Source organism: Equus asinus, chromosome X (assembly GCF_041296235.1).
Source record: "Equus asinus isolate D_3611 breed Donkey chromosome X, EquAss-T2T_v2, whole genome shotgun sequence".
Taxonomy (NCBI): domain Eukaryota; kingdom Metazoa; phylum Chordata; class Mammalia; order Perissodactyla; family Equidae; genus Equus; species Equus asinus.
In genome coordinates, this window is record NC_091820.1 from 14,541,241 (window position 1) to 14,557,592 (window position 16,352).

At 37.7% G+C, this 16,352-nt stretch overlaps 1 protein-coding gene across 6 annotated transcripts in view; it reads left to right on the forward strand.

Annotated features, from left to right (window-relative positions):
* The window catches only part of PPEF1 (protein phosphatase with EF-hand domain 1), a 130,431-nt gene that overhangs the window by 60,092 nt on the left and 53,987 nt on the right, over nucleotides 1–16,352 (forward strand). For all 6 annotated transcript variants that reach the window (XM_070502428.1, XM_044763751.2, XM_044763755.2 and 3 more), the window contains 2 exons: nucleotides 7,138–7,252; nucleotides 10,537–10,583. In XM_070502428.1, the coding sequence (XP_070358529.1) occupies nucleotides 7,138–7,252; nucleotides 10,537–10,583 (162 nt within the window). The remainder of the gene's footprint in view (nucleotides 1–7,137; nucleotides 7,253–10,536; nucleotides 10,584–16,352) is intronic.

Sequence of the window (16,352 nt, forward strand, 5' to 3'; positions counted from 1 at the left end):
ATAACATGTGCTCAATGACTATCGGTTGAATGAATGAATGAAAACACTACAGCAGAAATGCATTCGCTTGGGAAAAAGCTTCACATTAAGTGAGAGCTTAAATAGAAGTCTCCTCAGGTGCACAGAAACCTTCTATCTCTAGGCTTACAGCATTTCCTTTTTCTTTTTCTTGTTCTGAGATATAATTCACAAACTTAAAATTCACCATTTTAAAGTGTACGGTTCAGTGGTTTTTAGTACGTTCACAAGATTTTACAGCGATCACCAATATCTAATTCCAGAACATTTTCATCACCCCAAAAAGAGGTGCCATACCCATTACCATTTCTTCCTCCTCCACCTCTGGCAACCACTATTCTACTTTCTGTCTCTATGGATTTGTCTATTCTGAGTATTTCATGCAAATGGGATCATATCATATGTGACCTTTTGTGTCTGGCTTCTTTCATTTAGCATAATGTTTTTAAGGTTCACTCATGTCATAGTATGTTTCATTACTTTTTTATTTTTATGACTAATATTCTATTATATGGATATACCACATTTTGTTTCTCCATTCATCAGTGGATGGACATTTGGATTTTTTTCTACCTTTTAGCTATTATGAACAAGGCTGCTATGAACATTCATGTGCAAGTTTTTGTATGAACATATGTTTTTAATTCTCTTGAGTATATACCTAGGAGTGGACTTCTGGTTCATATGGTAACTCTGTGTTTAACTTTTTGAGGAACTGCCAAATTGTTTTCCACAGTGGCTGCACCATTTTACATTCCCACCAGCAATACATGAGGGTTACAATTTTCCACAGTTTTTTTTTTTGCCAACACATGTTATTTTCTGTTGTTTTTATTTTTTTTTAATTTTATTTTTATTATAGCCATCCTAGTTGTGTGTGAAGTGGTATCTCATTGTGGTTTTGATTTGCATTTCCCTAATAACTAAAGATGTTGAGCATCTTCTCACGTTTACTGGCCATTTGTATACATTCTTTGGAGGAATATCTATTCGGATCCTTTGCCCATTTTAAAATCAGGCTATTTGTCTTTTTATTATTGAGTTGTAAGAGTTATTTATATATTCTGGATAAAAATCCCTTATCAGATACATGATTTGCAAATATTTTCTCCCATTCTTTAAGTTGTCTTTTCACTTTCTTGATAATGTCCTTTGATTCACAAAAGTTTGTAACTTTGACAAAGTCCAATTTATTATTTTTCTTTGGTTGCTTGTGCTGTTGGTGTCATATTTAAGAATCCATTGCCAAATCCAAGGTCATCGAGATTTACCCCTATGTTTTCTTTTAAGAATTTTATAGTTTTTAGCTCTTACATTTAGGTCTATGAGCCACTTTCAGTTAATTTCTGTATACTGTATGAGGTAGAGATCCAACTTCATTCGTTGCATGTGGATATGCAGTTGTCCCAGCACCTTTTGTTGAAGAGTCTCTTCTTTCGCCATTGAATGTTCTGGGTACCCTTGTCAAAAATTAATAGGCCACAGATGTATGCACTTATTCCTAGACTCCTAATTCTGTTTCATTGGTGTATGTGTCTATCTTTATGCCAGTACCACATTGTATTGATTACTGTAGCTTTGTAGTAAGTTTTGAAATCAGGTAGTGCAAATCCTCTGACTTTGTTCTTTTTCAATATTGCTTTGGCATTTGGGGTCCCTTGCAATGAATCTGAGGATTGACTTTTCCATTTCTGCAAAAAAGCCCATTGGGATTTTGGTAGGGATTGCACTGAATCTGTAGATCGCTTTGTGTAGTATTGCCGTCTTGACAATATTAAGTCTTCCAATCCATGAACATGGAATGTCTTTCCATTTATTAGGTATTTAATTTCTTTCAGCATTGTTTTGTAGTTTTTAGTATACAAGTCTTTGACTACTTTAAATTTATTCCTAGGTATTTTATTCTTTTGGTTGCTATTGTAAAAGGAATTGCTTGAATTCTCTTTTGGGTTGTTCATTGCTGATGTTTAGAAACAAAAATGATTTTTGTGGGTTGATCTTTTACTTTGCAACTTTGCTGAATTCATTTATTAGCTCCAGTAGTTTTGTGTATATATGTGTATGTGTGCATTATTTGCGATATTCTATATACAAGATCATATAATCTGTGAATAGAGACAGTTTTACTTCTTCCTTTCTGATTTAGATGCCTTTTATTTCCTTTTCTTGCCTAAGTGCTATGGCTAGAACTTCCAGTGCAATGTTAAATAGCAGTGGGGAAAGTGGGCATGCTTGTCTTGTCCCTAATCTTAGGGGGAAAGCTTTCAGTCTTTCACCATTGAGTTTGATGTTACTTGTGGGTTTTTCATAAATGCCCTTTATTATGTTGGGGAAGTTTCCTTCTATTCCTAGTTTTCTGATTGGCCAGCCCTCTTGTGATGCCTTTATTTGGCTTTGCTATCAGGGTGATGCTGGTCTCATAGAATATTAGGAATTTTTTCCTTCCCTTCTATTTTTTGGAAGAGTTTGAGAAGGATTGGTGTTAATTCTCCTTTAAATGTTTAATAGAGTTCACCAGTGAAGCTGTCTGGTTTTGGACTTTTCTTTGTTTGGAGGTTTTTGATTACTGATTCAATCTCTACTTATTCTAGATCTGTTCAGATTTTCTATTTCTCCTTGAGTCAGTTTTGGTAATTTGTGTGTTTCTAGGAATTTGTCCATTTCATTTAAGTGATCTAATTTGTTGGTGTGCAATTGTTCATAATATTCTCTTATAATTCTTTTTATTTCTTTAAGGTCAGAGGTAATGTTCCCGCTTTCATTCCTGATTATAGTTATTTGCATTTTCTCTCTTTTTCTTGGTCAGTCTAGCTAAAGGTTTGTCAATTTTGTTGATCTTTTCAAAGAATCAACTTGATTTTGTTGAATCTCTCTATTGTTTTTCTATTCTCTATTTCGTTTATCTGCACTCTAATCCTTATTTTCTTCCTTCTGCTGGTTTTCAGTTTAGTTTGCTCTTCTTTTTCCTGTTCCTTAGTGTTAAGTTAGGCTTTTCATTTGAGATCTCTCTTCTTTCCTAATGTAGGCATTTACAGGTGTAAATTTCTTTCTGAGCATTGTTTTTGCTGCATCCCATAAGTTTTGGTATATTATGTTTTCCTTTTTGTGAATCTCTAAGTATTTTCTAATTTCTGTTGTGATTTCTTCTTTGACCCATTGATTGTTTAAGAGTGTGTTGTTTAATTTCCACATATTTGTGAATTTTCCAGTTTTCCTTCTGTTATTAATTTCTAATTTCATTCCATTGTGGTCAGAGAAGATACTTTGCATGATTCCAATCTTTTTAAATTGATTGAGGCTTGTTTTGTGGCCTAACATCTGGTCTATCCTGAAGAATGTTCCATGTGCACTTGTAAAAAAATGTGTTTTCTGCTGTTTTTGGGTGGAGTGTTCTGCAGAGGTCTGTTAGGTCTAGTTGTGTGTGAGGTCTCTGAAGTCTCTGTTTCTTTAGCATGTGTTTAGCTAGTGTTTTGACAGAGATTTTCTTGAACACTAAGAGCCATTAAAAAAAAAAAAAAGGAAAAAAAGAGAAACCTAGTGTTTGCAGATTGGCTCTGTGTTGGTACACTCCTTCACTGCTTGACCAGGCTGTTTACAAATCTGTCTTAGCCTTTACTTCCTGCTTGCACTGAGCCATTTTTAAGTTGTCTTTTTCTTGATTCACCTTTTGCTTGGTTGCTATAAAGTTTGACTGTTTTCGAGAGTTCCAACAAAGTTGATTCCGACAGGTTTTTTTTGCTTGATTTTTCAATGTTTCTGTGGAGGGATGGGACCTTGGAGCTACCTATTCCATTATTTTCTCTGACATCACCCCAGAACCTTCATTCTCAGATTAGAACTGTAAGGGCATACCCTCGGAGTAAGAGTGAACTAGAAGTCGTTTGACTCTGTAGGGATTGAAGCAAAGCCTTGAATCATCTAATTCCTGAAATTGAATTGAGATCATCCTAGATAGCTAGTGCTCCTAGCCACCTGCCAAAAGAAAATTTAAATCCTCTCTGGGAGAAAATAGGCCTCAAGTTATTTCTCCAAGTTTTCATATACAATATCCAGAACATAATACAAATATTAACCAAGCACAGGAGGATACAAGATTAATGAAAGAAAACTGAGGCAAACAACAAACAATCGAAACAGACCTACAGAGTATTTGGATAATGGCATTATCAGACTCAGAGTTTAAAATAAATATGCTTAATATATTCAAGGAGATAAAAGATACAACAAAAATCCAAGGAGCTATAATGGGAAAGATTGATAATTTTGACTTTTTAGAAATTAAAAAATTATGTTAAGCGAAGAGTAAAAGGTTCAATAGTGTACAATGTGCTTTCATACATAAAATAAATACGTAAATATTATATATATTTTTATTTTAAAAAATTGAGCTGAAATTTGCATAAAATTCATCATTTGAACCATTTTAAAGTGTATGATTCCGTGGTTTTTAATACATTCAAAATGTTGTGCAACCATCACCACTATCTAATTCCAGAGCATTTTCATCACCCCCAAAACAAAACCCTGTACCAATTAAGCAGTCACTTGCCGTAGCCCTGTCTCTGTGAATTTGCCTAATCTGGACATTGCATATAAATGGAATCATATAATATGTGGCTTTTTGTGTCTGGCTTCTTCTGCTTGGCATAAATGTATTCAAGGTTCATCCATGTTGTGGCATGTATCAGTACCTCATTCCTATTTTGAGTTGAATAATATCCTTTGTATGAATATGCCAAATTTTGTTTAAGGGATTCTATATTTATACATGTGTTTGTATATTCGTATGTGGTTATATTAATTTTTGTATGCTTGCAGATGCATAGAATATCTTTTGGAAAGATACTCAAGACACTTTTTAAACAGTGGCTATTTCTGGGGACAGGGTTGGGGACTGAGGTCTGGGGAAGAAATTGCTTTTCATGTTATACTCCTTTTTATTGTTTAAATTTTTATTTCAAGTAAAAAATGAGATTTATTTCTCATTTAAAAGCTAGCTACTTTTAAAAAAAGAAATATTCTTTAAAAGTAGTATTTTCTTCCCTCAATGCCTTTAGAAGAATGTGAATATTTTAAGTTGCTGTTTAATCTGAGAAACCAACATCTGAGTTAACTCTTTTGAGTATTTAGTATTGCAATTGTAAACACAATTATAATGCTATTGAAAGATAGCATTATAAGCAAGTACTAATATTACCAAAGTGATTTTAGCCAATTGACAAAGGGCCCAGAAGAACTATTTTAAAAATAGGAATTTTCTCTTGTTGCAATATATTCTCAATAAATATTTGTTAATTTAACTTTGAAAAACAAAACAAAACAAAACAGAACTGCCTCTTCAGACAGCAATTCCCCTGATTAGTGCTACAAATGGACCAGAAAATCTACAATGGCAAGTTAAGGTAATACTGAAGCCACTGTTGGGAATCAACTGATTAAATGTACAAATTGAAATAAATCATTATATAAAAGTGTTTTGCCTGTTCCTTTAAAATGTGGCTAAAGGAAAGTTCACAATGAATTTAGAATGCTTTTGTGGGGAAAATTCTTAGCAGTTCCTTAGGTCTTGGACAGACAGGAAATATGGGTCTCTCCCCGCTAATCAAGATCCAGGGGCCCTTCTCTTTCCTCCTAATTCTCACATTGCTTCAAATTCTGTTTCCTGTGTTTTTTAAAAAATATTTAATCATGAAAATTCTCCAAACTTAAGTCATATGTTTTTGGGGTCTGGGATAGGAAATAATTTTGTTATTTTAATAGTTATGAAAATGGAAATTTAATAGGACACCACAAGACAGAATTGTTTCAAAGAGTTCCGTCTGTCCTGAATCTCATACTCAAAGCAGTATCTGAACGATATGTAGCTATGACCCCTCTCTCAGCCTTCAATAATCTAAACCAGTGCTGTCCAATAGAAATATAATGCGAGCCACATACATAGTTAAAAATTTTCTAGTGGTCACTTAAAAAAGTAAAAAGAAACAGGTGAAATTAATTTTAATACCATGTTTTACTTAATCCAACATATAAAATTATCATTTTAGTATGTAATCATGTTAAAACTTTTTAATGAGAGATTTAACTTTTTTTTCATACTAAACCTTTGAAATCTGCTCTGTATTTTGCGCTTACAGCATATCTCAATTTTGACCAGCCCCATTTCAAGTGGTCAACAGCCCCAGGGGGCTAGTGGCTGCCATATTGGACAGCACAGGTACAAACAGTCCTGACCCATCAAGTGGTGTTAGCAGATGTTAAATTTGTATCAGCTATATTACTTTCTGGATTATGTATTTGGAACATTTTATAATTAAATGGAGAACAAAACACTGGACTTAAAACAAACAAACAAAAATCCAGGGGAGAAAATGGAGTAAATCTGTCCAAAACAATGATATCATCAACACTGTAACTGGAGGAGAGCAACGGGATGAATAGTCATAATAGGAGATAATCCAAATGGTTTATTTGGGTTTGGAATATGTTTTATACTTAGAGCTGTATATTAATGTGCTTGCTGTTCTGTAAACTTTCATGTCTGTGCACCAAATATTGAGCCACACTTGGGATGCTTGGCTCAGGAGTTCCTTGGGGCTTGTCTGGCTGCCTTGTGAGATCTCCCATCCCAGCACCACACCTACTTACCATCCCAGGTGGCAGGCCGTCCCAAAAGCAAAGCAGCCTCTCTTCCACAGGCTCTCTCTGCTTCTCTTTCTCAGTTTCTCTTCTTTCCCTCCTTATCTTTTATTTATTTATTTATTTATTTGTCTGCATGGTTCCTTAGGGCAAAGGAGTCTCCTGTTTTTCCTGTCACTTCTCTTGGGCTCTAAGGGCCAAGAATAATCAGCAATGTTCTGTGAATAGGTGATGTCAGTTAAGACCGTGAGAGTATAAACGTCCTAGGAATGTTTATTTGTTCATTCAATTTACAAATCTCTAGCGAGGGCTTATTATATGCCAGACACTGTGCTAGAATAATCTATTTAATAATAATTTAGAGATTATCCTGAAATACAGCTACCTGAAATGTGGTCGTATGCTCTACCTCTATAGCTTTCCACACAGTCATGCATTTCTTCCTAGTTCATCATATCTATTTCCTCTGCTTTGCCTTCGCAGATACTTCATGCTTATTATGTGTTAGAAGTGCTATTTGAAACCAAGAAAGTCCTGAAGCAAATGCCGAATTTCACTCACGTAAAAACTTCTCCCTCCAAACAGATAACAATCTGTGGTAAGTTTCAGAGCAGAGTTGCCAAATTAATATTTAGGAGTCTCTTGGTTCTACATCATTTGCCTAATTTGAAAACTGTGTAAATTGGACTGTATTAAGGGAAAAGTGTTAATATAGAGTTATCTATCATGATAATACTGTTCCCCATCTTGTCTTTGTTTTGCATACCAGCTGGCAGGAATTAATTATGTGAGAAATTAAAGAACTCATAGCTTTTTATAAAGACAGGCAGCATTTTAATATGGAAAACCACCCATGGGTGGAATAAGTGTTCTTTGCCCTCCGTCTAGCTCTCATTATCTTTGTTCCATGTTGCTTTTTCTAGGTGGGCCTGTGCATGCCATTATACTGGGAAGAGAAAAGCCCAAGGCAGGGTGGAGATTAAACTCCTCTCTGCCCTTGGCTGCTGTTTTAGATTTTTCCAACTGGTCTCTGCAGTTTTTAGAAGAGTGGGAATGTCCCAGAAATCTGTTCCTTGTTCTTTTAAATAACAAGATTTGAGATTTTGTTATCATATAGGCCAGCCTGGCAGGATATTGCTTCAAGAAACGGTACACATTGAAATTCAACACAGTTGGTGCTCAGCATGGTTGCAACTGTCTGAGAATGGAGTGCGTGGAAGGAACAGCAATTCCCTTAACTTCTAATTAAGCCTTTAGGTTACAAAATAGTGATTGTTATTTTCCAAATCAGTTTTTAGCCCGTGTTTCTTTTACTCTGGCAGGTAGAAGTGGATTTGACAATCTAATTAGACCATTTCCATTTCTAGCATCTGATAGTGGTGACAGGGACTTGATGTAGCAGTACATGCTTCATGACATGCCCTGACTCAGACTTTTGAAGAGTCTTTAATGGTTCACTTCCAACCTACTCAGGCCACCACATCTCTGCCTAGCAGATGATGCATCGCAGCAGTGGGGGCCTTTTATGCAAGGCCTCACCAGCTCTTACTTTTCACGGAGATAAAGAATTTGGGGTTGTGAGGCTCAGGAAGCTATGCCGACCCACAAAGCCTATGGACCCAGGGCTAGATTTGCTATCGGAGTGTATGCAAGCCAAACAGAGAGTCAGATCTGCTCCCACATGTTTCCAGTATACCTCCAGTTGCCGTTGTAGACGTGTCTTTGGATAAAAGGATCTGGAAGAAGACATAAATTAATTAGAGGGCATGAAAGTCATGGAATCACACAGTGTAAGAACCGAAGGGTTGTTACAGAGACCATCTAGTCTATCGCCTGCTCTTACAGATGAAATTCAGGCCCAGAGCGAAAAGTGTATTGCCTTCCATGCATTTCTGTGAGTAACTCCACCTACCCCCCCACCCCCACAAGCTCACTCAGCTAGTTAGTGGCAGGGTCAGAGTTAAAAATCAGGTCCTCTGCATCCCAGGTTAGAGCCAGCGCCCATATCTGCTATCCCAACTCCCATCATGCATTTCTCTGACTGATGTTTCATTTTTCATCATGAGACAAAGACTAGGGAATGGATTAATTAGTTCTGTTCATTTAAAAATCTCCACTTCTTGGGCATTTATCTCCAGACTTTTTATATGTAGCACTATTGGTAGAGGGAAAAGCCAGGCCAGTAGGTTCCCTTAGTGTGGGAATCATTATTTTCTGTCTTTAATAGCCCTACTGAACTTAGAAAAATTTGATCATCATTTAAAATAAAATCTAAAATTGGGGCCATATTTTCAAAAACATCTTCTGTTTAAGACAGTATTAGGAAAGGGAGAGAAATTGTGATGAAACTTCACCATTGTTTTAACTTCCAGATACGTTTTTCACATGCACATCTAAACATGCTACATAGTTCTCAGCATGCATGAAATGTAGGAGGCATTTTAGTCTACAGCTATGTTATAAATGATAACTAACTCTGCACTCATGTTTTTGTTTGCAGTGGAAATATCTTTGTAACTGTCTTTCCCTGATACACTGAGTTTTATCTTTTGCTGTCCAACTAGAAGTTAAAATTATTTTATAGCCTTAACACTTAATATGCTGAAACAAATTCATTTTTTAGCATGCCAGCTGGAATAGTTCTGTCTATCCAAATCTTTGAAAGATGAGCCACCCTGAAGAAAGGAAAATAAAGTAATTAAAAATATATATTTAACTCATAAGTAAAAAGTCCTTCCATTTTTATTTCCTTAGATTTAGAATGAGATCATTTGAAAGCAATGAGATTTATGTATACAATAGCATTAATATACTCTTAGTATTATAGTCATTTTATAAATATATGGTAGAGATATAAGATTTTAATTTTATTATTCCCATTATAATTAGAGTCTTCTGTTGCATATATTTGGTTAATTTTGATTGTGGGATTTTAAACAAAGTGACGAAAGATATTCCTAAGTTAAATTCTATTTGATAATTAAGTTGGATACAAAGAATAAAAATTTATGACCAGAGCTTATGAAAGACAGATATTTCACCTAGAAATAGTTGTCCAAATAGGGCTTTTGAATATTCACTCTTACTTTTTAATGAATGGCTTCATGTATTCATATGATTTCCCTTACTTGGCTGAGTTTTATAAAGCCATGCTTTCATTTGTATTTCCTGTAACTGTGTTTTCGAAAGAATATCAACTATCTACTTACAATTCTAAAATTTCAGATGCTACTGTTGGAGCATATTCTCTAAATCATGGCTTTAAAAAGCTATGCATTTAGCAATTAAACATATTTATCGAGTGCCTGATATGCACCAGGTACCTTGGAGGCACTTGGGGGTTTAATGCTGACTGAGATAGATACGACTGCTGCTCTCCTAGAGATTACAGTGTAGGCAGTACAGAATAATTGCTAAGAGCTTGAGTTTTGAAGTGAGATAAAATTGAGTTTGGATTCCAGCTCTGAGACTTTGTAGTTGGATAAAATTGTGTAAGTTATTTAAGTACTCTGAGCCTCATTTGTAAAATGAGAATGATGAAAATAGTACCTATCTCATGGAGTGGCTGTAAGGATTGAAGAAGATAATTCATGTAAACCCTTAGCACAGAACTTGGCGCAGAGTAAGCTAAACGCTACTTGAATGGCAGGAGTGAACAGGTAATTGCAATATCAGATGCTGTCCCCTATAGGAAAGGGGACAGAGTTCCCATAGAGTGCTGTGGAAACCAATTGTCTGTTGAATTAATATCATCATAAGATAAAAACCCAATGCCCCAAGACCTCATGGAGTATATCAGCAGTATTTCAATTTTAAAAATCTGTAACAAAATGGGGATTTTCTTGTTGCCTACTGACTAGTGATTTTTCATTTGCACTCCAGGTGATTTGCATGGAAAACTGGATGATCTTCTTTTGATCTTCTATAAGGTAAATGATTATTTCACTAAATATTTGCATTTTTGTTGGAGGAGAGCAGTCCTAGAGTAGATAACGATGTTAGTTTTATTAGGGATATGTACAAATACAGATGTAATACAACAATTTCTATCCAAGAAGCTCAAAGATTTGTAGAGGCATATATTTTGTGGGTTTTTTTTTTTAACACATCTCATAAAAATTTTTTAAAAATTTAATTTGGGTCTTCGTTTAATACTATTGTTATCTGTATATCCATTAGGATTTGTACCTGATTCTATTTATGGTCTTTATTACATCGTAAATGTCTAGATGGCACAGGATGAGAGGGGAGCAGTCTGTTTTATTTTTATTTTGTTCAGAAGTGAGCATAACACATGCCAGTCTTCTTTTCCATGGCACACTAATTATGCATGAAAGGAGTGCCCTGTAGTAAGTTTCCAGTTGCTCCTTCTCTACTCTGATTCACCATCGCTGGGCTCAGTTGCTCTTTCAGGGCTGTGACTCCTCTTCATTTGTCAGGTTTTGGATGTTGGAGCCCGCACGGAGGGCACAAAACAGCTTGGCCAGCATGGAGTTTCTCTGCATCTCTTTGATTGGATTTGTTTCTCTCTCTGAGCCTGAATATTTTCTGAATATTTGCTTCTGGGACAACTGCCTGTAGAAAAATGATCCTAAAGTGACCCCTGCCTTCACAGTGGAACCCCTTTATCTCTCTTTTTGATTAGTGCGTCATCCCCACAACTAGCATGAATACTTGAATACAACTAATTGAATACTTAGGCACGGTATAAGTGGGTAGATGGGTTGAAAGCAAATATATTCTGATTATTATGATGGCCAATCATTTCTACTCTTTGGAGACTGTGAGAGCTTAAACAAGCCACATAACCTCCATGAACCTCAAATTTTTTTTTGGCTGCAATATTCTTGAGCTTTCACCCCATAAGAGTTGTCTTGTGGATAAAATAACATAAATATCCAAAAGCAGTTTTAAATGAATAAATTATAATAGAAATGCAGGGTTTTCATTTCATCCATTCAGAATGGAAGCTTGGAAGGGAATGGCGCAGGTCAAACCAGGAGTGGATTAATGGAGCTGGCACTTAGGAGGAGATTCTACTGGGACTGCAGGAGGCCTAAGCAAGGATCTAGAGCTAGAGCATGGTAGCCAGAGAGCGGGGTCAGAGGAAGTAGGAGGCTGCCCAGGTAGTCAGTTGGTGTCAGGAAGTCCAGACAAAGGTTTGCTGGTAGGGAGCTGAGGGTATTGGTAAAAGACCAATTCTAGAGATCAACCACAGAATCCAAGCTGGGTGGGGAAAGAAGAGAAGCCAGGATGGACAAATCAACTGGGAGGAATGGGAGGATTGAAGGCTCAGCATGCTCTCTGAGGTCAGGGAGCAGGCTGACTGGGGTGAGGACCTTAGGAAGCAGAAAGGGTGGGAAGTTGTAAGAGGAGTAGTCCTCAGGGATGAGCTGGTCTAAGGTGGAGTCCAGAATGTGGGTGGCTGAAGTGAGTGAAAGAGAATGTCAGAGGTGAGGAGGTCAAGGACATGGAAAGCAGGTATGTAAAATGAGTTGGCCACAGGACCCAGAGATGAGGAGCAGGGGAAGGAGGTCTAGTCAGAGGTCATGGGCCTGGAAGGAGGAGAGGCTTTACCTGAGGCTGGTAAAGTGTTGGACTGTTAGTGGCTCTGAGGAGCAAGTAGACCCTCACCCACTCCTGACCCTGAGATATCTGTTCTGTAGAGGAATTGGTCCTTTCCTTCCAGAGGGCTGCAGGAGTCAGGAGTCTAGCAGCGTCCTTAAGGGAGGCCCAGATTTCCAGAGGGAAGTCTTTCTGAATGAGTTGAAGGCAGAAGGGAGTTTGTTTACCATGAAATGGGGATTCTACTGGCTAAATTGGAAAGCTGTGGGAGAGATGGAAGAATGGACTGCTGAGCGGGTGCCAAGGAATGGCACAGTTTGGGGAATGGGATTTGTTTAACTCAGTAGACGGCACCTTACAAATGTTCAGAAGTTCAGTCCTGCTATTATTGACAATTACAATCTGAGGAAGGAGGAGGGGGCAGAAGGAACGACCACAACAGGAAATCTGGTAATTATTTCTCTAGAGATTTTAAGAAATATATAAAAGGGAAAATAGTTGAGTAAATTAAATGTGAGAAGTGACTTCCGGCGCATTTAGAAAAGAAAACTTCTCAAGAGGTAGTTGAAGATATTAAGGTGTGATCAGGGTAAGGACTCTGGAGTAGACAGATGAGAAAAGAGAGAATTCTGACATGTTTCTTTAATTCTGCCTACAAAACTATATGGAACAGATAAAACTGGAAGGTCTAATGTAAAGATTGAACAGGAGGAGGTGGGTGGTAGAAGTACTATAAAAAGAACTAAAGGTAAAAATAGAGCTTTCACATGAAAGCAAGAAATATTTTGAGAGTTAACCAATGACAGTGTTCAGGAAGGAGAGATTGAGAGCCCAGTGATGAAAGAGGAGGGCACTGTTATTTGGGATGGATTTGGGTAGAGGGAGGTGAGAGGGATGTTTGGAAAGTAGAAGCCTGCAAGAGCCATGAATTAGAATTTTAGCAGGCTTGAGTGAGAAGCAGGTAAAATGCATCTTCAATGTAGAATAAACCACATGCACCAGAATCTTGAAATTGTCTAGTCTAAAAGGGGAAACTGAGGGAAGAGTCATTGATGACAGCAAGGTTCCACTTTAAGAAGTTGAAAAAATGATGTGTTAATGGTGTCTGAGAAGGGAGACTGACCTGGTGCACTTGCGATGATGGCGTGTCACTTAGTTTATGGACCATGAGGGTCCTAAGTTAAAGGCCAGGAAAGGAAAGGGCAGTACACAAAGATGTCTGAGGAATCTACTCCGTATGACGATCTCTAACTTGCAAAGTCAGCATTTTGCCTTTTTCACTCACTCTTTTTGAAGTTTATCTTTTAATTTTTTTTGTGAGAAAGATTGGCCATGAGCTAACGTCTGTTGCCAATCTTCTTCTTTTTGCTTGAGGAAGATTGTCCTCTACTTTGCATGTGAGATGCTACCACAGCATCCCCTGATGAATGGTGTGTAGGTCTATACCCAGGATCCGAACCGGCAAACCTCAGGCCGCTGAAGCAGAGCACATGAACTTAATCATTATGCCACCGGGCCAGCCCCTTTCTAAAGTTTAAATGAGGAATGATGATAGATGGCCCGAGTATAGTGTGGCCTAAAACCATGAATACAGACTATTCTGGAAACAATGTTTCTACATGAATACAAATGAAAGTGATATGCCACCTATCCAAAGGGCAAACTCCCATCTACTTTTTTTTTGTACACATGTCACATACCCAGAATTAAGTAAAAAGGGTCTCTGAGCTCTTGAAATTGTTGTCAGAATTTCAATGAACTTTACTCACAGGGCAGGCCCTAGGCCCTTACTCAAAGACCAGTGAACATATATCAGTTAAAACCTTATTTGACACATGGTTCCTAGCGGCTTGCCTGTCTGGCTACCCACCCCACAGCAGATTAGGGACTGGAAGGAGAAAGGCAAAAGTGAGATACAATGGCAGCAATAAAAAGTAAAGCTCTTCCTGACAGAGGAACTGTGGAAATGAGATAGGAAATGCAGCGATCTGGGGCTGTGTGTGTAGGGAAGAGAGTGCCATACTTCTCAGACGTGCCTGAGGGGATGCTTAGGTTGATGAGCCTGCGTGGTCAAGAAAGTTCCAAGTTCTATGGTGTACACCATTTTAAGAAGTGAAGAGAACAAATGGCACATTTTCAAAACTCCCAGTCAAAATGGTTAAAGTAATTTTAAAATGTATTTTGGCTTTTAAAAGAGTAAGCTTCAGTGATCTGGAAAATTCGTTTCAGCAATGCTTATAGTACAAGTGAGTATCATTATTGGGTCTTAGGTATGGGAGGATGAGAGAACATGAAGAAAAAGAAAGATTAGTTGAGAGAAGAGTAATGAGCCAGGAAAGCAGATGAAGAGGAAAGGAAGAACATCTTAAAAATGAGAAGAGAGGTGGGGAGTGGTGGATTTCTCTTTGTGGCATCAGATCCAAATGTTGCCTGTGCAGGGACTACAGCAGGCGCTATGACCAAGCAATCACTTGATTGCTTCAGGAAATGGTAGAGTTTCTGTGACGAAGGCTGATTCTCACTGCGATACTCAATGCATCACCAGTGTGTTGAATCCTAATTATATGTAACGCCCTGCGTGTGGCACTTTCCTCTGGTTCACGCACACAGAATTGAGCCGCCTCAGTGTAAGCCATGGGCTCGCTATCTTCTGTTGAGAAGCAGCTAGTGACCATGCTTTAACCTATCGTTATTTTATTTATTATTTAATTTATTAAAATTATTTTTATTTTATTCAAGTTCTGATTGAACTTGAATTGCAGGAAATAGTTTGGCAAATTACATTCTGTTGGAGATTTTTAGAGCTATAAATGACCAAAGTTTATATTATGCTCTGACTAACTGATTTCTCTCTATCAACCCAAAAGAGAACCAGGACAACCTTAGGCTTTGAACTGAGGCAAAATTGTAGTTTATCTTTCAGTTGGTGTTTTGCTAGACAATTTCTTCCTCATTAGTTCTTTTTTTTTTAAAGATTTTATTTTTTCATTTCTCTCCCCAAAGCCCCCCAGTACATAGTTGTATATTCTACGTTGTGCGTCCTTCTAGTTGTGGCATGTGGGACGCTGCCTCAGCATGGTTTGATGAGCAGTGCCATGTCCGCGCCCAGGGTTCGAACCAACGAAACACTGGGCCGCCTGCAGCAGAGCGCGAGAACTTAACCACTCGGCCATGGGGCCAGCCCTGTCAGTTCTTTTATATAGTGTAGAATGAGTAGGCTGCAGAGCTGGGGCTGGCCCAAGGCCAAACAAGGGCATAGCCTGAGAGGGAGAGTGATAATGTAGGGTCACTGAGATGCCTCACCATATTATTCTTTTCATCCAAGTGGTTGGTTTGGTTCAAGACTTCTATCATTATAACTGATCATATGCAAAAGTGAATCTGTCCACTCATTTGTTCATTCAATAAACTTATCTGGTCCCTACACACTGTAGGCACTTCAAGGCACCATATAAAACCTGTGGGAAGATACAAAGATGAATATGAAGTTCATTCATTTCATATATATTTATTAAACATCTATTATGAATGAGGTACTCTGCTAAGGGTTGGTGATACAGTGTGACTAAGACGAAGTTTTTGGCCCCAAAGACATCATAGTTCAGTGGGGAAGGTCAACTAATAAAAGAACAAGACAGTTAAGGGTGGGATGTGTTATGACTGGGTTAAGCACAAGGCTCCAAGGGAGCACATTGCGGGGACACCTAACATCATGGGAGACTTCCTGGAGGAGGTAACATTTAAGACAATCCCTTCCAAGAATTTTAGTAATTTAGTAAGAGCCTAAATCATGAAGAAAAGTTTTGGAGGATTGGAAAAGATTTTATTCTCACTCTTTGGTGGGGCACTGCAATAAATGATGGGATTCGTACCAATGATTGTTTTTGATTGATTGTTTTGAAATTTTGGTTTCTTTAATATTTGATTGTCCTTAAAAATTTTATCATTTAGCACCTTAAGACTAAGCTAGGGGGCCAGCCCCATGGCGGAGTGGTTAAGTTCATGTGCTCTGCTTTGGTGGCCCTGGGTTCACCGGTTCGGATCCTGGGCACAGACCTATGCACTGCTCATCAAGCCATGCTGTGGAGGCATCCCACATAGAAGAACTAGAATGACCTGCAACTAGGATATAG